Source organism: Dipodomys spectabilis, unplaced genomic scaffold, assembly GCF_019054845.1.
Source record: "Dipodomys spectabilis isolate Male_0828 unplaced genomic scaffold, ASM1905484v1 ptg000669l, whole genome shotgun sequence".
Taxonomy (NCBI): domain Eukaryota; kingdom Metazoa; phylum Chordata; class Mammalia; order Rodentia; family Heteromyidae; genus Dipodomys; species Dipodomys spectabilis.
The window spans coordinates 3,406,382-3,427,314 of record NW_024871346.1 but is presented as its reverse complement, the minus strand read 5'-3'; the positions used below and the strand labels follow the sequence as shown (position 1 = coordinate 3,427,314).

Genomic DNA, 20,933 nt, shown 5'->3' with positions numbered 1-20,933 from the left:
CAGAGGTGGTTGTATAATTTTGTAAGTCTGCTTTCTAAAAATTTCACTGAATTGTGTGCTTGACCTGTGTGGATTTTGTAATTCAGACACGTTGCTTTAAAAGAAAAACCCTATCTGCAGAGACGTCTGTCTCTTCCGCTGCTGCCCTCAACACGTCATCTTTACGAAATCAATTTTGTCAGCTGCTGTTCACCCAACTGGTTTTCCTTCATCAGACACATAAAATGTATCAAATGATGTTTGAATCACTCTGATCTTACTTTAAATGTTAGTGTGGGGAAGGAGGTTGAGAAACCTCCCTTGGAGATTTGTAGAAATTCTAAAGAAAGACAACCATGCCATGCCACAAAAGTTTTGATGTAGCCGGGCACAGCGGCTCACGCCTGTAATCCGATACTCAGGAGACTGAAATCTGAGGATGGCAGTTCAAAGCCAGCCTGGGCAGGAAAGTCTGTGAGACTCTCATCTCCAATTAACCATCAGAAAACCGGAAGTGGCCCTGTGGCTCAAGTGGTAGAGTGCCAGCCTTGAGCTAAAGAGCTCAAGGACAGCGCCCAAGACCCATCACTGACAAGGAAAAAAGCAGTTTTAATGTTTTATGCTGTTCATGGTGACACATGCCTATAATCCCAGAACCTAGGAGGTAAAGGCAAGAGAATCAATCCATAGTTCCAAGCTAGGCTACACTAAGGAGTGGTGCACCCATTACTAGACAGACAGATGATTAGATATATAGTAAAGAATAGTTATCATACTGATTTCACTGTGTTTAATTACATTTGAAAACATGAATTTCACTCATTTGAATGAGGGGCTCACAAACGGAGAAGAGAAAAAGTGAAAATGAAAATAAAAAGGCTTTGTAGGAAAACAATTTAGTAATGATGCAAAAGACAAAAGGTGAGTGAGTGTGTGTGTGTGTGCATGTGTGTGTGTGTGTGTGCGTGTGCGCGTGTGTTGGCATGTGTGGTGTCTGAGTGTGTTCAAATGCAGGATGGCTTTTGCTAGGCTGTGCAAAGGCACCAACAATTGTGCAGCTCCTAGAGGAAAAAGCCATTCTGTTGCCAGCCTCACATCTTGACCACAAGATGGCAGCATTGGTCTTAGCTGGTCCTGCTAAAACAGTAAAACAGGTGTTTGAACATCCATCACTGTGAACCTGGTCCTGTGCACTGTAAGCACCTGTGATGGACATGAGCCAGGCAGTAGACAGAGATGCAAAAGTTTCCCCAGGGTTGTTATCTCCCATCTATTCCTCCCCCACCCCCAGGTTTTTAAAACACGTACATTCCAGGAAACAAACACCCGAGCAAGCAGAGTACTGAAGTCTCCCCAGGCCACAGGCGGTCAGCGGACAGGGGCGGCATTCACTTCACCTTCCATCTGAGGGCTTTCCGGACACGAAGTTGACTCTCTTCAGTCATCCTTTCCTTGGCCGCGCTTCAAGCCTTGACTGGCACGCTCCCATGCTAGCTAGCATGTGACCATCTTCCTGGGAAGGTTTCCTTTCCTGTCAAAACTGCCTTCTTGTCTGCCACTCCACCGCCCCCTGCACCCCACCTCGGGAGTTGGGGTACAGAGTGAGGCGAGGAATGGCCAGGATGAAGGGGGTGCTGTGCCTCGCTCTTCTTCCCGTCTGGCCAGGGCGGGACCAGCAGCTCCCATTTTCAGTGGTGTTTCCGTGAGGAAGTTTGTCCTCTCCAGCACCCCATACACAAGAAAAGTTTTTCAACTCCATCACCATCTGAATTCAAACCACATTCCAAGGTTTTGTTTGGTTAGGTTTAACTTTACCAATATTAAAGACAACAGGAAACCAAACGCAAACTAAACTGTAAAAAAATAATCAAAGAGCAAGATACTGAGTGAGAGGAGGGTGACACTGTCTGAAAAGAAATGTGGCCAGAGCCCCTGCATTTCACCTTCATAATAATAATAAAAATTACCTGAGAAGAACAAGAGCAGGCATGGGTGGCTCACGCCTGCAATCCCAGCTACAGAGGAGGCTTAGGTCTGAGGAGAACGGTTCAAAGACAGCCCAGGCGGGAAACTCTGTGAGACTCTTATCTCCAATTAGCCACCAGAAAACTGGAAGTGGCGCTGTGGCTCAGCTGGTAGAACACCTGCCTTGAGCTGTAGAGCTGAGGGACAGTGCTCAGGCCCAGACTTCAAGCTCCATGCCTGATAAAAAAGAAACAGAGGGAAAGCAAAATGAAAAGGAAAAGGGAAAGGGAAAGGGCAGGGCAGGAAAGGAAAGGAAAGGAAAAGAAAGGAAAGGAAGCAAGATATAAAGCTTCAGAGTCCCTGGTGAGGGGCCTCATAAAAGGAGTGGTCCCTGGGGTGCACTGGACTGTGAAGGAATGCTTTGATCATTTTCCTTCATCTCCAGACATTCTACATCTTTCGACTTTTTTTGCCAGCCTTGGGGCTTGAACTCAGGGCCTGGGCACTGTCCCTGAGCTTCTTTTGTTCAGGGCTAGCACACTACCACTTGAGCCACAACACAGCAGCACCTTTGGCCTTTTCTGTGTATGTGGTATGAGGAATCCAACTCAGGGCTTCATGCATGCTACACCAGAACTCTAGCACTAAGCCACATTCCCAGCCCCCATAGCTTTCTTCTTGGGAGCTCTGCCAACCTTGGGATCTTCGGTCCTGGAGGTGATCACGTTGACTGGCCTCCCAGAGATTTCCCCACCACCCCAGCCTCTCTTCCTCCCTCTGCTGTCTTTCACTGCACTCACAGAAACCTGTTTCCCATGGGCTACGACAAACTACAGATGCAGGAGGAATGACATGAGCTTTGATTACCTTCAGAAGAAACAACAAGATTCCCTGCCTACTTTTCTTCTTCAGGAAGGGAGTTGTTTTTTAAAAAAATCCAAACTAGGGGCTGGGAAGGCGGCTCAGTGGTAGAGCACTTGCCTTGCATGCATGAGGCCCTGGGTTCGATCCCCCAGCACCACATAAGTAAAAAGAAAAAAAGCCGGAAGTGGCGCTGTGGCTCAAGTAGTAGAGCGCTAGCCTTGAGCTGAAGAGCTGAGGGACAGCGCCCAAGCCCAGAGTTCAGGCCCCACGACCGGACCCCCAAAAATATCCAAAGTAAACCTGTAATAAATAATAGAAGTTGGAGCCAGGTACCTGTGGCTCATGCCTGTCATCCTAGTGCTCAGGAGCTGAGATCTGAGGATCATAGCTCAAAGCCAGCATGGACACAAAAGTCCCTGTGAGACTCTTTTCTCCAATAAGTCACTCAAAAACTGGAAGGGGAGCTGTGGCTCAAGTGGTAGAGAGCTCGCCTTGAGCACTAAGAGGTTCAGAGATAGCGCCCAGGCCCCGACTTCAAGCCTCACAATGGACAAAACACAAAAATGAAACACAAGAAAAGTAATGGAAGTTGGAAATGATTTCTAGGGAAACAGCGCCCGAGTCCCACTCTGCAGGCCCTCGTCCCTCTGTCCTGCCAGCTCCCCCACTGAGCTGTCTGCGGAGTCCCATGCCAGCTTCTGGTTAAGCCCTCTCTTCCTAATTGGCTCTATACCTCCATCTACCTCCCGGTTCTCTAGCCAACAGTGCATTTGCTGGTGCTGTTTGGGTGGACTCCACATTTTGCCTGTTTGGATTTACAGTCACCACCACCGCCAATCTGCATGTGTTGCGAGTCATACGTGCCATGAGTGGGAGCCAAGATGGCGTGGGGCGTGAGTCCCCCCGCAAACCCCTGGGCTTTGCTACAGCAGCCCCAGTCTGAGGGTCTGTAGCTCAGGCTGGCCTGGAACTTGCTATGCAGCTCAGGCTTGTTTGGAACCCATGGTGGATTCTCCTGCTGGGATTGCAGGTGTGAACCCCACAACCAGCACACAAGTTTTCCAATGGAAGGAACAGCTGGTCACTCAAAATGAAAAGACCAAGGGTGGCTGTGCCATAGGCATGCGCTCAGTGCCTAATTAAGACCCATCAAGCATTACAGGACAGCCGGTCACCCGAGTGCCAGAGAAGACTGATGTGCAAGGCCTATGCAGTGTACAGGGCTGGGCCAGAGCCTCGATCCCGGACACACTGGACATCACTTGGATGTGACTGGAGCAGATTGCTCACCTAACAGACTGGTTTTCAGTCATCAGCCAGTTATATTACTTCTCTCAATGATGGTGCAGATTTGACCCCCTCCAGCGAGATTGGTGTTCTGATTAGTGTTCATCCAGACACCTCTCCCTGTGTCATGATTGTTCCTGATCTGCACTGTGACTTGATCCTGGAGCCATACTCCTGCCAGGATCGTGTGTCTGAATCCTCTGAGGTCACCACACAGACTGGGTGGCACATGTGCTGCTTGAAATGCATACAGAAGATGGATTTCCACTGCCTCAAATACCCATTGTCCATGTGTGGCCTAGGTGTGCAATGCGGAGGATATTCATACAGAGAGCCCTGGACCCGTGCTATCCCAGAGCAGCTGGAAGAGCAGGTAATGTGGAGGATGAACTTCAGAGGCTCCCTGATCAGCCAATGCTATCAAAACAATAGGACGAAATCTGCATGAGGGGAAGACAAGAAGACATGCATGTGGGCAGAGCTGTGTTTTTTGGCATCACTTCCTGAAGGGCCATTTGAAATGTGGGGGAAACTCTGGTGACCATAGTCGTGTGATGGAAGCCAGGAAAGGTGACTTGGAAAGGTTATGCACCTATCCAGCTAAAGCAGGTCCGACCCTCCCCCCAACCAAACCGGTCAGGGGGGCATGGGGGAGGGGCTACAGGAGCAGCTCTCGATGTGACTCCACCCATCCTGCCTGGATCACAATCGCCTGGCCACGCCCCCTAGCTTTCGTGTTTCTCTCTGACCAATGGGAGGTCAGAATGGAGGCCACGCCCACACTCCATGCAGCCCAGAAGCCCTGGCGTTCTCCTCTCTCGGCTCACACCGCTAGGAGCAGTCGAGAGAGGTGGAGGTGCTAGCGGTGCTTTGGCGAATCGAGGTGGTTTTGGCGACACATAGGAAGGAGACGGAGTTGGAGGTGATTGATTGGAGAGTAGAGGAGGTGATCGGAGAGTAGAGGGGATTGCAGACAGCCTGGGAATGTGGCCCCCACATCTTCCCCGTCCCAGCGCTGGCATGTCCGAACAAACCAGACGAGAAAAGGTAGCAGCAGGAAAGAAACTACTGCAGAAATACCAGCAGAGGAAGGGTCCGGCCGGACCTGGAGAATCCAAGAAAAGGAAGAAGACCAAAAAGGGAGGGAACCCCAAGACGAACACCACTGGGGACGGTCATCCAACCGAGGGTCCGACCAGAGACATCGCTGACCACCAGCCTCCCTGGCCTTTGGGCACGGGCGGAGCAGCCCTGGGTAAGAGTGGCACCGGCCCCAGTCACACCGGGGACATGGACGGAGGTGACCAACACCCGGAGCTGGCCCTGGACTCCGCCAAATTCCTGCGGCTCTGCAGTGAGATCCAACAACTAAAGCAGGAGAAGGAAGCCCTCCAGGATCGGCAGGGGAAGGAGCTGGAGACGCTGGCCTGTGCCCACGAGGCCCTGCGAGCAGAGCTGCAGCAGCACCAGCTGTCGGCACAGAGGTGGGTGGAGGAAAAGTTAGATCTGCAGGCCGCCCTGGCCCACCTGCAGCAGGGGGCCCAGGAAACGGCGCTGGAGCAGGAGGGGCTCACCAGCCGCCTGCAGGCCGCGCAGCAGCGCGTGGAAGAGCTGGAGACGAAGCTGTCTGCTGTCTCCACCACGCAGAGTGAGACGGAGCTCAACAACCTGGAGCTCACGAAAGCGCTGAACCGCGTGACGCTGCAGCTCCAGCAGAAGAGCAGAAGCAGTGAAGACCTGGAGGACGAGAACACCGAGCTGCGGGACAGGCTGGACGCGCTCCTGGCGCAGAAGGCCAACATGAAGATCCAAATCAACAAGTGCCAGCGGGCGCTGGTGGAGCGCGCAGAGTTGGAAAGACAACTCAAGAGCATGAGAGAGCTGGCCACCACCTTCAAGCTGGAGAGAGACTCTCTGGAGGAGGACCTGAGGGTGGAGAGCTCTATGGGGAAGGAGAAGGCCCAGCAGCTCTTGGAGGAGGTGGGCAGGCTGAGAGAGGAGAAAGAGCAAGGGGCCAGGCAGGTGTTGGCGCTGGAGGGCGAGCTGGTGGAGCTGAGAGTGCAGCTGGCAGAGCTGCAGCGCCCTGCGGGGCCATCTCAGGCTGAGCAGCAGCTGCAGGCTCAGGCCCTGCAGTTGCAGAAGGAGCTCGAGACCTTGGAGGAGCAACTTCACCTCCAGGTGGAGGAGAACCAGAGCCTTCGTGTTCAGAGCCTGGAGCAGCAGCAGCGGCTATGGCTATTGGAGAAGAAAGCAGAAGAATGGGATCAGCATGCCGAGGACCGGCGCAAGATCCTGGAGACCATGGAGAAGGAGCAGGAGACCAAGAGACGCACGCTGGAGTGCAACCGCGAGCTGAAGGAGCAGCTGGCCCAGCTGCAGGACGCCTGGCAGAGGCTGAGCACTGAGAGGGAGTCGCTCGCCGGACTCCTGCACGCCGAGCAGCAGGAGAAGAAACATCTGCAGGAGAAGCTGGAGCAGCAGGAGGAGACGTTCAAAGAATGGAAGGAGATGGCTGAGTTCAAGCGCCAAGAGGCCCAGGAGCTGCAGGACCGGTCCCTGGCCCAGCTGCAGGAGCTCAGAGCCACCCGTGAGCAGCACCTGGCCGCCCATCAGCAGCTGAGCATGGAGAAGGAGGCCCTGCAGCAGCACCTGTGGAGGCAGACCCAGCGGCTGGAGCAGCTGCAGCAGAGGCAGGTGCAGGGCACATTGGAGGACCGGACGGTGCCTCCAAAGTTCCAGGACACACTGACGTGCCTGGAAGCCACGAGGCAGGAGAATGCGCAGCTGCGGGCCCAGCTGAGTCTCCTGGCTCTCCCTAGAGAAGGCGAAGGAGTGAGCAGAGGGGACAAGGGGGAGGAGGCGGCTCCCCCTGCTGTGACCGTCCCAGAGGACGTGGACAACCCACATATCATGTGGGATTTTTACTGTGCAGCACTGTCCATCGCTGAATCTAAGAAGGCGCAGCTCAGCCGTGAGCTGCAGGAGCAGCAGGCCCGCTGCGAGGGCCTGGCCCACCTGGCAGCCCAGTGCCAGACAGAGCTGGCGCGCCAGGCCCTCTACCCCAAGAGCTGGCACCACGGCGCACCTGGGGAGGGAGAGCAGGACAGCCAGGGGCCCAGGAAGCGGCTGAAGATCTGCTTCACCTACGACCTATCTGGCCAGGTGGACCAGCAGAGTCCAGCGGACGACCTCTCCCGTCGCTGCAGCCTGCTGTCAGAACGCATCGGTGCCATGGAGGAGGAGATGGCATCCTGTGAACAGCAGATGGCCGTCCTGGATGAGCTGCAGCGCGAGAAGGAAGAGCGCATCCGCCGGCTGATGCAGGAGAAGAGGGAGAAGAAGAAGGAGCTGCAGGAGCTGCTGCTGCGCCTGGCAGGGCAGGGCACAGAGGCCGGGGACACGAGGCCGGCCGCCGCCCTCACCCCTGCTGCGGAGACACCTGCAGACCCGCCGGGCCCCGAGGAGAGGGTTGCGGAGGAGCAGCTAGGCTTTGAGGAGGAGCAGCCTGAAGACAACATGGAGGCTGAGCAAGGAGAAGCGGGGGCGTGTGGCCCCTCTGTGGTGGACAACCCCACCCTAGAGCAGAGGGTGCCACCGCCGCCCGACCTGCAGCAGCCCCCAGAGCCTGCAGCCCCGGGCAGCAAGCGCCCCCTCCCCTTCTTCTATAGACTCACTCAAATGATGAGTTTGACATAGTTGCCGTCGGCAGACCTGGCGGGGTCGCCTGCAGCAGCAGGCCGCTGCCCACCGACGTGAGCTTGGGGACAGGGGACACAGCAGCGGGGGGCTGAGTAGAGGCAGACAGGGCAGAGGCTGCGGGGAGCCGCTCCGTCCTCTAGGCCCAGCTCAGCGTTCGTTCACCGGTTTCCAGGGGAGGGGGGCATGGGGTGGTTACTGCAAACAATAAATCCTTCACAAAGATGATGAGAGTGGCGGCGTGGCTTTCTATTAGCACAGTGTGGTAGTGATGATATTTTACAAATGACCTCCATAGTAGCATACTCATTATTTTTCTGGTATATTTTTTTAGCAATTTTTGATTGTGATTAAGTGATCACAAATTTCATTCTGTATGGCGAGATAGTGATACATAAAGTCACACACACATTCTCACCTTCATGGGGCAAATTGTCTTTATCGTGGTCTATGAAGTTTGAGTTCTATATTTTGTCATATCATTGCTAATTGCCTCCATGTTCTTGATCGTACATATGGTATATACAAGCATGCAATGGAGGGAAGCCAGGAGGACGACACAGAGTAAGTGGGAAAGGGAAGAACATACAACCAAGAGGCCCATCAGCTGCACTGGACCTAGAAGAAACAGAACTAAGCAACCCAAAGACAAGAGATGTGAAGGGAAGAATGAGGGAAAGAGGGAACAGCTTACACTAAGCAAAAGGAAAGAAACGTGAACATCACCTGATGTGGAAGAAATAATTTGTAGAATAGAAACTTCTTTGTACAGCTACTTAAAGATAATAAATTTAAAAAACTAAAAAAATTGAAACCTTGAATTAAAACCTTGGTAAGGGAAATAAATGTAACTTAGATAACCCCCCAAAGAAGTTTATGAGCTTTGACAATACAGTTATTGCTTCCACATTTCTTTCCTTTTGCTTGGTGTCAGCTGTGTGCGCTTTCCCGCTCATTCCCTCCTCCCATGCTGCCCTTGAGTTGCTTAGGTCAATTTGATCAACGTCCAGTGCAGCCGCTGGGTCCCCCTGTTGTATGTTTTCCCACTTCCCTCTACTTCGTGTCCTCCTCCTAGTTTCCCTCATGTATACCATATATGTGGTCAGCAGCATGGGGTCATTTAGTAATCATTTGACCAGATGACTGGGGGTCTTTTCTTCCTCGAGTCTTGTTTACTTTGTTGTATCTCCTTATGTTTTGGATTTAACATTCAAATATCAAATGATGTTTGAATCACTTTGATTTTTCTTTAAATGTTAATGTAGGGAAGGCAGATGGAGTTGGGAGGTTGAGAAACCTCCCTTGGAGATCTGTAAATATTCTCAAGAAATACAACCATGCCATACCACAAACATTTTGATGTCACCAGGAGCCACGGCTTTCGCCTGTAATCCAAGATACTCAAGAGACTGAGATCTGAGGATGGCAGTTCAAAGCCAGTCTGGGCAGGAAATTCTGTGAGAATCTCATCTCCAGTTAACCACCAGAAACCTAGAAGTGGCACTGTGGCTCAAGTGGTAGAGTGCCAGCCTTGAGCTGAAGAGCTCAGGGACAGCGCCCAGGCCCCACAAGTAACAAAATAAAAAGTTTCGATGTTTTATGGTGGTCATGGTGACACATGGCTGTAATCCTAGAACCCAGGAGGTAGAGGTGGGAGAATCCATAGTGCCAAGTTGGCTATGCTACAGATTGGGATTCCTGTTAATAGACAGACAGACCGATGATTAGATACATAGGAAACAATAGCTATATTAGTTTCTTTCTCTGTGTTTAATTACATTTGAAAACGAATTTCACTCATTTGAATGAGGGGCTCACAAGCGGAGAAGAGAAAAAGTGAAAAATGAAAAATATGGTTTGTAGGAAATCAAAACTAATAAAGCCAAAGAGGAAAGGTGTGTGAGTGTGTGCGTGCGTGCGTGTGTGTGCGTGTGTGTGTGCGTGCGCGTGTGTGCGTGTGTGTGAGTGCGTGTGTGTGTGAGTGCACATGTGTTGGCACGTGTGGTGTCTGAGTGTGTTCAAATGTAGGATGGCTTTTGCTAAGTTGTGCAAAGGCACCAACAATTCTGCAGTTCGGTGAGGACCAAGCCATTCTCTTCCCCGTTTCACATCTTGACCACAAGATGGCAGCATAGGTCTTAGCCCATCCTGCTCTTGCACACCGTAAAACAGCTGTTTGAACATCAATCACCGTAAACCAAGCACTCTTACCCTGGTCCTGTGCACTTTAACCACCTACGATTGGACACAAGCCAGGCAGTAAACAGAGATGCAAAAGTTCCCCAGGGTTGTTATCACCTATCTATTTCCCCCCAGGTTTTTAAAACAACTAATTTTTTTCAGGTTAACACATACATTCCAGTAAACAAACACCCAAGCAAGCAAAGAGTACTAAAGTCTTCCCTGGCCACAGGCGGTCAGCTGGGCAGTGGGAGCATTCACTTCATTCTTAAATCTGAGGGCTTTCCTGACCTAAACAAGATGGGAGAGATGGGGTTGTTTTCTTGAGTTCCCTCTCTGCTTTTACACTGTTGGTGTATAGAAAGGTAACTGGTTTTTGTGGGTTGATTTTCGTTTTGTTTTTTGTTTTTGGGTCCAGTCATGGGGCCTGAACTCTGGGCCTGGGTGCTGTCCCTCAGCTCTTCAGCTCAAGGCTAGCGCTCTACCACTTGAGCCACAGTGCCACTTCCGGCTTTTTTCTTTTTGCTTATGTGGTGCTGAGGAATTGAACCCAGGGCCTCAGGCATGCAAGGCAAGTGCTCTACCACTGAGCCACCTTCCCAGCCCTGTGGGTTGATTTTCTATCCTTTGCCGAAGCGGTTTCTAAGTTCTAAGAGTTTGGAGGTGGAGTTTTTGGGATTATGGAGATATAGTTTTGTGACATCTGCAAAAAGGGATAGTTTAACTTCTTCCTTCCCTATGTGGATCCCTTTCATGTCTTTTTCTTGCATTAATGCCTTGGCTAAGGGTTCCAGAACTATATTGAAGAGGAGTGGAGACGGGGCATCTTTGCCTTGTTCCTGATTTTAGGAGAATTGGTTGTAGTTTTTCTCCAGTAAGTATAATATTAGATGTTAGTCTGTCATATATGGCTTTTATTGTTTAAGGAATGTTCCTTCTATTCCTATTTTTTCCAGAGCTTTTAGCATGAATGAATGTTGTATCTTATCAAAGGCCTTTTCTTCATCAATAGAGATAATCATGTGATTCTTGCCCTTGGATCTGTTGATGTGATGGATTATATTTATTGATTTACATATGTTTAAACCATCCCTGCATCTCTGGGATGAAGCCTACTTGGTGGTAATGTATGATTTTCTTTATGTGTTTCTGGGTTCTGTTGGCTAGAATATTGTTAAGGATCTTTGCATCTGTGTTCATCAAGGAGATTGGTCTGTAGTTCTCTTTTTTGGAATCCATCTGGGCCTGGGCTTTTCCTTGTTGGAAGACTTCTGATTGCTTCCTCTTTCTCCTTGTAAGATATTGGCTTATTTAATTGATTCATATCTTCTTGGTTCAGTTGGGGTCTTTGTATTTCTCTAAAAGTTCGTCCATTTCGGCTAGGTTTTCTTTCCTTAGTGAGTATAGATTCTGGAAATAATTTTTTAAAATTGTTTGGATGTCTTGGGTATTTGTTGTAATTTTTCCTGTGGCATCCCTGATCATATTGATTTGGGCTTCCTCTCTTCTTTTTTAGTTAATCTTGCCAAGGTCCATCAATTTTATTGATTTTGTTTAAAAAACAGCTTTTTGTTTTATTAATTTTGTTAGTTTCTATCTTGTTCATTTCAGCTCTTATTCTGATTATCTCACTTTGTCTAGTAACTTTAGGTTCAATTTTTTCATGCTTTTCTAGCAGTTTGAGTTGCAACATGAAATTATTTACTTGGTCTGCCCCTATTTTCTTGATGTGGACACTGATGGCAATAAATTTGCCCTTCTGGACTGCTTTTTCTGTGTCCCACGGGTTTCTTTGTGATGTATCTTCATTTTCATTGAATTGTAGGAACTTTTTAATTTCTTCTATTACCCAGGTGTTGCTCAGAAGTGTGCTGTTTAATTTCCAAGTATTTGAGTAATTTCTGAGGTATGCTTTGTTATTGAGAACTTGCTTGATTCCACTGTGGTCAGATAGGATACTGGGCATTATGTCAATCTCCTTGTATTTGCTTAAGTTCCTTGCATGAACTATGATATGGTCTATTTTGGAGAAAGTTCCATGAGCTGCTGAGAAGAATGTGTACTGGGTCATTTTAGGGTGGAAAACTCGGTAGATGTCAATTAGTTCTGTTTGAAGTATGGCCTCACTTAATTCGGTAGCTTCTTTGCCAATCCTCTGGTTGGTAGACCTGTCCTTTGGTGAGAGTGGAGTGTTAAAGTCTCCTAGTATTATAGTATTAGGATCTATTTTATTCTGTAAGTTTGAGAGTATTTGCTTCACATATTTGGGTGCTCCAATGTTTGGAGAGTATAAGTTGATAATAGTCATATCCTCTTCTTGGATTATTCCCCGTATTAATATTTAGTGTCCTCCTTTGTCTTTTTGTGTTGATTTTAATGAAAAGTTTATTTTGTCAGACATCAGAATGGCAATCCTGCTTTCTTGCTGGGAGCATTTGCATGGTAGATCTTCCTCCATCCCTTCACTCAGAGTTTTTTGTTTGGTTGTGAGATGGGTCTCCTGAAGGCAACAGATGGATGGGTCATGTTTTCTGATCCAATCTGCAGTTCTTTTTCTTTTGATTGGTGAGTTGGGCCCATTAATAATTATGGTTATTATAGGGAGATGCATTATGTTTCCTGTCACTTCCTGTTTTCTTAAGTTTTTCTTCTTTCCTTTCCTCCTCTGCTTACTAAGTTGGACATCTAGTAATACCTGTCTGACGAGAATCTCTGTTCCTGATTGCTTTCTTAAAGTTTTGTTCCCCTTCTTAATATTCTTTGTAATGCTGGCTTATTATTTATAAATTCATTTAGTTTTTCTTTACTATTAAAATTTTTAGTTTCTCCATTGAATGTAAATGCTAGCTTTGCTGGGTATATCAGTGTGGGCTGGCAGTTATTGGTTCTCAGGCCTTGGATCATACTTTACCAGGCTTTCCTTGCATTCAATGTCTATGTGGAGAGCTCTGCAGTAATTCTGATTTTTTTCCCATTATAGCTCCTTCTTTGTTTTTGCTGCATGCAAGATTGTTTATTATTCAGATCTATCATTTTTACTATAATATGCCTAGAAGTCTTTCTCCTGGGATCCTGCTTGTTAGGTGTTCTATATCTTCTGTTATGGAGGTAAGATGTTTTCTTTAAGATGGGGGAACTTTTCATTGATAATCTTATGGCATAGGTGTTGCATTCCCTTACTTTGATATTCCTCACCTTCATCCACTCCAATTATACAAAGTTTCTTGGCACTGTCTGCTTGCTCTTGGATTTCTCTTTGGCATAATTTAAGTGATTTTTTTTTCCATATCCATGACTTTTTTTTCCAGTTGCTGCATTTTGTCTTCCATATCTGATTTTTTTTTTTTTTTTTTTTTTGGTCGGTCATGGGGCCTGAGCACTGTCCCTCAGCTCTTCAGCTCAAGGCTAGCGCTCTACCGCTTGAGCACCACTTCCGGTTTTCTGGTGATTTATTGGAGATAAGAGTTTCACGGACTTTCCTGCCAGGGCTGGCTTTGAACTGTGATCTTCAGATCTCAGCCTCCTGAGTAGCTAGGATTACAGGCATGAGCCACAGGCGCCCAGCACCATATCTGATATTCTAATTTCCCTTTTATTCACTCTGTTAACTATGGCCTCCACTATGGTTTGCATGGAGGAAATTGATCCATGTATGGATTCTATGTTGGTTCTCAGGGTACTTATCTCAGCTCTTGGTGAGGTGTGTGCTGCCTCTATTTTTGCATGCATCTCCTGCTTGAAATCCTGCATTGCTTCTGATGTTTCATTTCTCTGTTCTTTAAATTTCTGATCTACTCTTCACTTTAATTCTTGAGTCATTGCCTCCAGCATCTCTTGGATGTAGCATTTGTCTTCCATTCCTGCTTTGCCCCCACTGGGGTTCTCCCCCTGGGTGGCTGCTAGCTTTTGGGGGTATCTTGCTATCCTAGGTCTTATAATTTTTCTCTGTGATTTTCACATGGGGATTCAGGGATTATTAGAGCCTAATCGGAAACTGACTGTTTTGGTCAATAGGTGGCTGTCTTTGCTTGGTTCTCAGTTGGTTCCTGGATCAATTGATGACGCTTGGCCCTGGGTTGGCTGAGAGTCTGTACCTGGTCTCAGTTCTGTTGGGGGAGAGGCTGACCTCCAGCTGCTAGTCTGACCCATGTAGGGCTCTCAGCTGTCTGCTGGAGTTCCCGCCTCTAGCCTAGGACTGAGCAGCCTACACTGCTCCTGCTACTCCTCTGGGTGCTCCTGGCGAGACTGGGTCAGCTGGATGTACTCTCCCAGTTGCTGGAGTGCACTGTGAGTTCCTGACTATAATCAGGTGCTGGTGGCCTGGGCTGTCCAATCCCTGGCCTGGGATACACAGGTCAGGCTCTGGTGGGGTTTGGGCTTCTGGTTCTCCTGCCCTGCTGTCACCCATGCGATTCCCGGGGGGTGTGGTTCCCCACTTTCTCCCCCTCTGCTGAGGCCTGTGCTCAGCTTCTGACTTCAATCGGGAGGAGCTGGTTGTGTTGCTCAGGCGCCTGATCCCCAGGCCTGGCCCTGGCTTCTGGTTCCCTATCTGGGGCATGCCGCCTGGGGTGCACAGCCTGGGGTACACAGTTCAGGTTCCTTCCACTGCTGGCTGCTGTGGCCCCTGGGTGCTGTTCTCGGGTTGGGCGTTTAAGCTCCCTTCCAGGGGTGCTCTTGATCTAGCCTGGCGGGATGGAGGTGTTCCACGGCCTGGTGGAACGCTCCAACAGTTCCCAGTTTTAGTGAGACCTGTAGTCCAGGTGTTGGAGCGGGGGTCTCGGTCAAGACCTGGGGGTTCCCGCCAGCTCTGGTCTCCCTTGGGGGGGTACAGTGTCCCCTGTGGGGTACTCACCCTGGAGCTAGTTGGGACCTCTCCGGCGGTGCTGTGGCAGGTCGCTGTGCAACGCAGGTCACTGGCTGCCCCTGCGCTCTGCATTGGGTTGAGATGCTTGTGGGCTGGGCGGGAGGTGGCCGCTTGGTCCTCTGTTGAAGCTGTTGGGGTTGTGGGTGGTTTTTGCGCCGGCCGCCAGCCGAGGAGCTGGGAAGTGGTCTTCACGCAGGTTCTGAGCTCTGGGCTTTCTGTCTCTACGCTCTCCAGGTCAGCACCGGCCCTGTGGGGGTCTTCTGCACTGGTGCTAGTCTGTTTTGTTTTGTTTTTTTTTTTTTGAAAAATAGTTAGCACTCACCTTCACAGATATAAGGGTATATCTCATTTTGGTTGGTTTTCTTTTGCATTTTCTGAACTGTTAGGATTCGGTATCTTTCTGTGTATTTCTTTGTACTTCGTCAAGTCCTTGGTCAATTTTTTAAATTAGATTATGTGGGTTCTGGCAATTGTCAGAGTTCTTAAGATAGCCTGTACATTAACCCCTTGTTCTATATGTGCTTGGCACATGCACTTTTCCCTCTGTGGGATGGCTTTCCACTGCCTTGATCCTGCCTTTAATCCACAGAAATTTTAATTCTGATGGGACCCAATCGATCTCTTTGCTTTTGCCGTCTTGTTTTGATGTCAAATTCAAACTAACAAAGTTTCTCCATACAATTTTCTCTGGAGACTTTCATAGTTTGTTTTCTGTTTAATATTATTATTATTTTTACTTAGGCATTGGGTTCATTATTTTGAGTCCATTTCTAAAACTCTGAGGTGGTGAAGTGTCCAGCTTGGATTTTCTTTCATATGGGAAATAAATGAACCTTAAAATCAAGACATCTCTGGTTACTATATTATGATAACCTAGTCGATGGCTTATTGTTTGTAATATTCCTCTCAAACTCTCATTTGCATTGTGATTTCTGGTCACTTAGCTATGACATCATGAAAACGCTCATACGTGCAGGTCACTAATGGCTGTGACCTCAGTAGGATAAAGGAGGACCCAAGACCACATGAGCAGCTCCACCGTTAGTGTGACTTCTACTGTCTCTTCATTTCTTTCTTTCTCTCTCTCTCTTTTATTTTTCTGGTACTGGGTTTTCTTTTTTCTTTTTTTTGGCGGGGGGGGGGGGGGGGGGGGGGCGGGGGGAGGTCCGGTCGTGGGGCCTGAACTCTGGGCCTGGGCGCTGTCCCTCAGCTCTTCAGCTCAAGGCTAGCGCTCTACCACTTGAGCCACAGAGCCACTTCCGGCTTTTTTCTTTTTGCTTATGTGGTGCTGAGGAATCGAACCCAGGGCCTCAGGCATGCAAGGCAAGCACTCTACCACTGAGCCATCTTCCCAGCCCCTGGTACTGGGGTTTTCAACCCAGGGCCTTGAGCTTTGAGATACTCACTCTTCCACTGGATCAATGATGCACACAGCCCTTGTTGGTGTAATTTCTTTTTTATAGAAGACCTCAGGTTTTCCTCATGCCTAGCCTTACAGTGTGATCCTCCTTTATTGCCGGGATTATGGGCATGGCCCATTCTACCCAATCACCTTCCTGGCTTTTGAGGAGCAAACTGACTCAAGTATTTACACTGTAGTGATATATTCTCTAAGAAATACAAGTAATCATCAATTAGATCAGATGAGTTCCCAGGTTAAACTGACAATAGCAGCTTGAGATTAAACACAGTCATGCATTGATATAACCTATCGTATTACACTACATTCAAATGGGTCTACTTTTATCCTAAATTCAACTTCTACAGCTATCAACAAAACTATTTTCATTATCTGTGTTATGCCAAAAAATCCCAGTATTTGGAAACATAAGCAATGTAGGAAAGGGAAAGTTTCACAGTAACTAGTTGTCACTAAACTTTAAACTATTTATAACTTTGAGTCATTGTGTCATTATGAGAAATCTAAGGGAACAAATGTAACTTTTTAGAACTATGGGGAAAGGGGCTTTGAAAATGAGTTTAACTTTTTTAATCTATAAAGAACACAAACAGAGCACAGAAAAAAAAATCGGCCTTTCTGCAGATTTAACTCTGTAATGCATTATGGAGTTAAACATTCAACTCTGTATGTTATCCTAGGACATGTTAATAGTACAATGTGTCATTAGGAGAGGGTAACAACTTTTTCAAATAAAAAATCAGTAGTAAACATGCATTTCAGAACTGCCATTTTCGGTTTTGACCAGAGTTCACTTGACATTTAAAAACAATATGGTTAGGGGCTGGGAAGGTGGCTTAGTGGTAGAGTGCTTGCCTAGCATGCATGAAGCCCTGGGTTTGATTCCTCAGCACCACATACACAGAAAACGCAGGAAGTGGTGCTGTGGTTCAAGTGGTAGAATGCTAGCCTTGAGCAAAAGAAGCTCAGGGACAGTGTCCAGGCCCTGAGTTCAATCCCCAGGACTGGCCAAAAAACAAAAACAAAAAAAAACCAATATGGTGTGGTAAGGCACAGCTATAGTCAGAACTGGGAAGGCTGGCTTTGAAGGGTGAGAGTTCAAAGCCAAAGTTCATAGCCAAACTGAGTCGCCCCACAAAAGGAAGGAAAAAAACCCCACCTTCCAATGGGGGCAAGTAGTGGAGCAATCCACTTTCCAAGGGACTCTCCTGCCTCAGGTGTACCGAGGCCTTCCATCCCACTGTTGAGGAGCAGCAATTCCAGTCCCTCACTGGTGGTCTGGGATTTGGCTATAATCATTTCCTGTCTACAAATGCTTTGGGTCTGAGGAGATGGACACACCCTCTTTCCCCTCACATAACCAGTTTATCAAATCTCACTCATTTGCAATTAGAGTCAACATGTTGACTCTCCTTTCTTACATCTTACACTAACAGGAAAAAAAATTTAAAAAACAAGTTGAAAGTTCGCTTGGTTGTTTAGAATTGGACAACTTTGTCTCTCATTTTGCAGCCCAGCTGATCCCATCATTCAACTATTATGTTCTTTTTTTTTTTTTAATAAGGAGTTTCCTTTAGAAAACTTCTCCCACAAAGGAATCACAAGTTGTTGAAAGGCAGGAAAGCAAAACAAAAGGCACACACACACACACACACACACACACACACACACACACACACACACACACACACACTTGGATTTATTACATAGTCCATGCTTAGGAATCTTGCCAAACTGTGGTATTTTGTTAGCTGCATTAGGCTTCGTGCTTGCTCTGCAGGGCTGAACTTCAACATCTGCTTTGATCCTGGCAGATACGTTGGCTGCAAATCTCTGCTCTGTGGATGTCCTCCTCAGGCCTACAAAACTTCCAGCAGACACAACCCACGCTCCGTGCGTGCCTCTCCCCGGCTCTGGAGCTGGTGCTGGGGCCTTGAGGATCCAGTAGAGTTCTGAACTAATCAACAAGTCTTAGCAGCAGACTTGCAATATTTAGATGCCTGGAAAATAGCTGCAGGTTACTAAAGCACCCACCTTTGGAATTCTGAGTCATCTTCCTGGAATGCAAAGTGGGGTAAATAGGTTTCCACCCAGCCTTCTATCTCCACCTCCTGGAAAAGATCTTGAACGAAGTACACATTTCACAGTATTGGCCCTCAGGCTGCGCTTCCTGGAAGTAACTCTCCCAGCCTTTGGGGAGAAATACACTTCCTTACTAAGAATCATGGGAAGCCTGGAAGCTAGGCCTTGGCCAGGCCTTGCTGCCCCATGGCTGCGGCCGCAGCTGACCTCCCACTGAGGGCCTTCATCAGCCCATCCAGCCGTGTGGCATCCTGGAGGCCTATTTCTTAGTGAGGAGTGCAGGCCCTGATCAGGTACACTCTATTTCTGCCTGTAACCCACACCAAACTTCCCATGTTGCTCTTCTGATGCCATCGCTCTGCCATCTTGTTTGTAGACTCTCTTCCCATAGCATAACACGTGCTCAAGGAATAAGATGCATTATGATATTAATAAGGGTGAGCAAGGTAACTGAGCAGTGAGAGTCCTATGGAAAGCAATGTATTTCCATTTTTGTTATCATGCTAACATTGCCTCTGATTTTGCTGGTCAGTTAACACACATGCACACACACACATACACACACACACACACACAGAGCTTCATTTTTATTAGTTATTATCTTTAGCGTAATGGTCTCAGTCCTAAGAAATATTAGGAAAGAAAATGAAAAGAATGCCCCCATGCAATGATACATAACTGTAATCCTGGTCCTTTATTTAGGAGGCAGAAGCAGAAAAATTGGGAGTTCAAGGCCAGGCTAGGCAATATAGCTAGATTCCATCTAAAAAAAGACAAAGGAAAAGGAACTAGTCATTTTCACAGACAATTATGGGCACAACAATGACAAGGGGACATTCTCGTGCCTCAGTTTACTTCCTAACACGAGCCAATCTGGGGAACTCATTACCCAAAGTAAAACAACACCAGACACCCCCATTCCTTCAAGCAGCATTTTTCTGTTCCTCACTGGTGGTATTTCTTTTCCAGAATGCAATATTACCTTTTTTTTTTTTCCAGCAGAATCATTTCTTTGCCTTTGGTAAGTGGATCTAACCTGCTTCTCACATAGAGAAGTTTCTACTTGAGTCTATACAACATCACTGTAGAGAAAAATCCTTGTCTGCATTCATATTCAAACCACACTAAAACTGCTTCTCCAGAGCAGGTTCCATTGGGTACAAGGCCGAGGTAATGTTTGTTGGAAGAGCTCAGTTCCACCCATGAAGTTTTCTCTAGCACAAGTCCCAAAAGTCAACATGAAAAGAAGAGGCCCTGGAAATACCTACCCTATTGTCAGAACTGGAAATTAAATCTCACTTTCTTCTGACCACATTGTGGTCCAAGTTAAAGCGGCCTTGTACATCTCCTAGGGAAGCCGGGCGTTTCCACCACTGGCACCTTGTGAAATGTTTTAAGATTTTTGCCATCACAGACATAACATGTCTAACAAATTCATTTTACAGTTTTGTTTTTAATGAGATTTCTCCCCCATAAGAAGAGCTTCCTGTTTTCCATATCCCAACCTTATTATCCAACAGGGCTCCAAGATGGTTCTATATTAAGTATATTCCATAGAACAGTTCATTTCTCTTCAAATGAAAGCATGAGCCCAGACCCAGCAGTTCACATACCATTCCCCAAGTCTCTGAAAAAGTTGGGGTACAGTCCAAAGTAGCCAGCAAGTTCCAGACCCAATATTAAATTTCCTGGTCTTCTTTGGAACCAGCTCTCCCACACAACCATTTTTCCCCTTCTTTATTTAGTGACTAAGAAAAACTCTCCTGGGCTGGTCATTTACATTTCTAGTCAGATAAAAAGCACAGGAATTATGTCAGAATGAGTTGGACTGTGTTTGCTGACAGAAAAATAGTTTCAAAGTAGGAGTGTGAGGAAATAGCAAAGAAACAAAAGCTACCCAAGCTTTCTGGGCAGCTTTCAATCTCATAGGAGGAACAGAGATAAAACACTCTTTTCTTTATCTAAACGTCCACAGTAGCACAGTCGCCAATAACATTGCACAAATTAACACCGTCTGGTTGAATGAGATTATTAGAGAAAATAAAGCTTTGTTGGGGTGAGAACAGGGAAAAGAAATCTTTGAATAGAGTGAGGTTATTGTTGTCATTTTACTTACTCATTTATTTATTTTATTATCTTTAAGCCTTTGTCCTATAATAAAAACAGACAGAAATACTGGTGAGGAAGAGGGGAAGGAAGAATCTTGTTTACAGCCTGGGTGGGATGTTAATTAATCCAGCCACTCACTGTGGAGTTTCCTCAATAAATCAAAACTAACAACTACCATATGACTGAACCACCTTGCAGTAGAAAGTCGTAGATGTCTGTGTTTACTGCCATGCTGTTCATAGTTGGTGAGTCATGGAATCGGCCTACGCGCCCATGAGTTGGTGAATTGGAAAAAGATGTGTGGGATATATACAGTGAAGTATTTTGCAGCCACAAAAAAAGGAATGAAATCCTGTCCTTCCTATGAAAATGGATGAGATGGGAAATCATCATGTTAGTGAAATAAACCAGACTCTGAGGATCAGTATCAATTGGGTATACTACTTAAGTCACATCTCCACTTTCTTTTTATTTTTTTTGTCAGTC

The 20,933-nt window shown here is 47.3% G+C and overlaps 1 protein-coding gene across 1 annotated transcript; it reads left to right on the top strand.

Annotated features, from left to right (window-relative positions):
• The first annotated feature begins 5,079 nt into the window (after window positions 1-5,079).
• Window positions 5,080-7,791, top strand: LOC122101536 (golgin subfamily A member 2-like). The gene has a single exon (XM_042671881.1). The coding sequence runs from the start codon at window positions 5,080-5,082 to the stop codon at window positions 7,789-7,791; it is 2,712 nt and encodes a 903-aa protein (XP_042527815.1).
• The last annotated feature ends 13,142 nt before the right edge of the window (window positions 7,792-20,933 follow it).

Bases quoted from the DNA above. Each gene is read 5' to 3' on its own strand.
- LOC122101536 (XM_042671881.1), top strand. From the start codon at position 5,080: ATGTGGCCCCCACATCTTCCCCGTCCCAGCGCTGGCATGTCCGAACAA.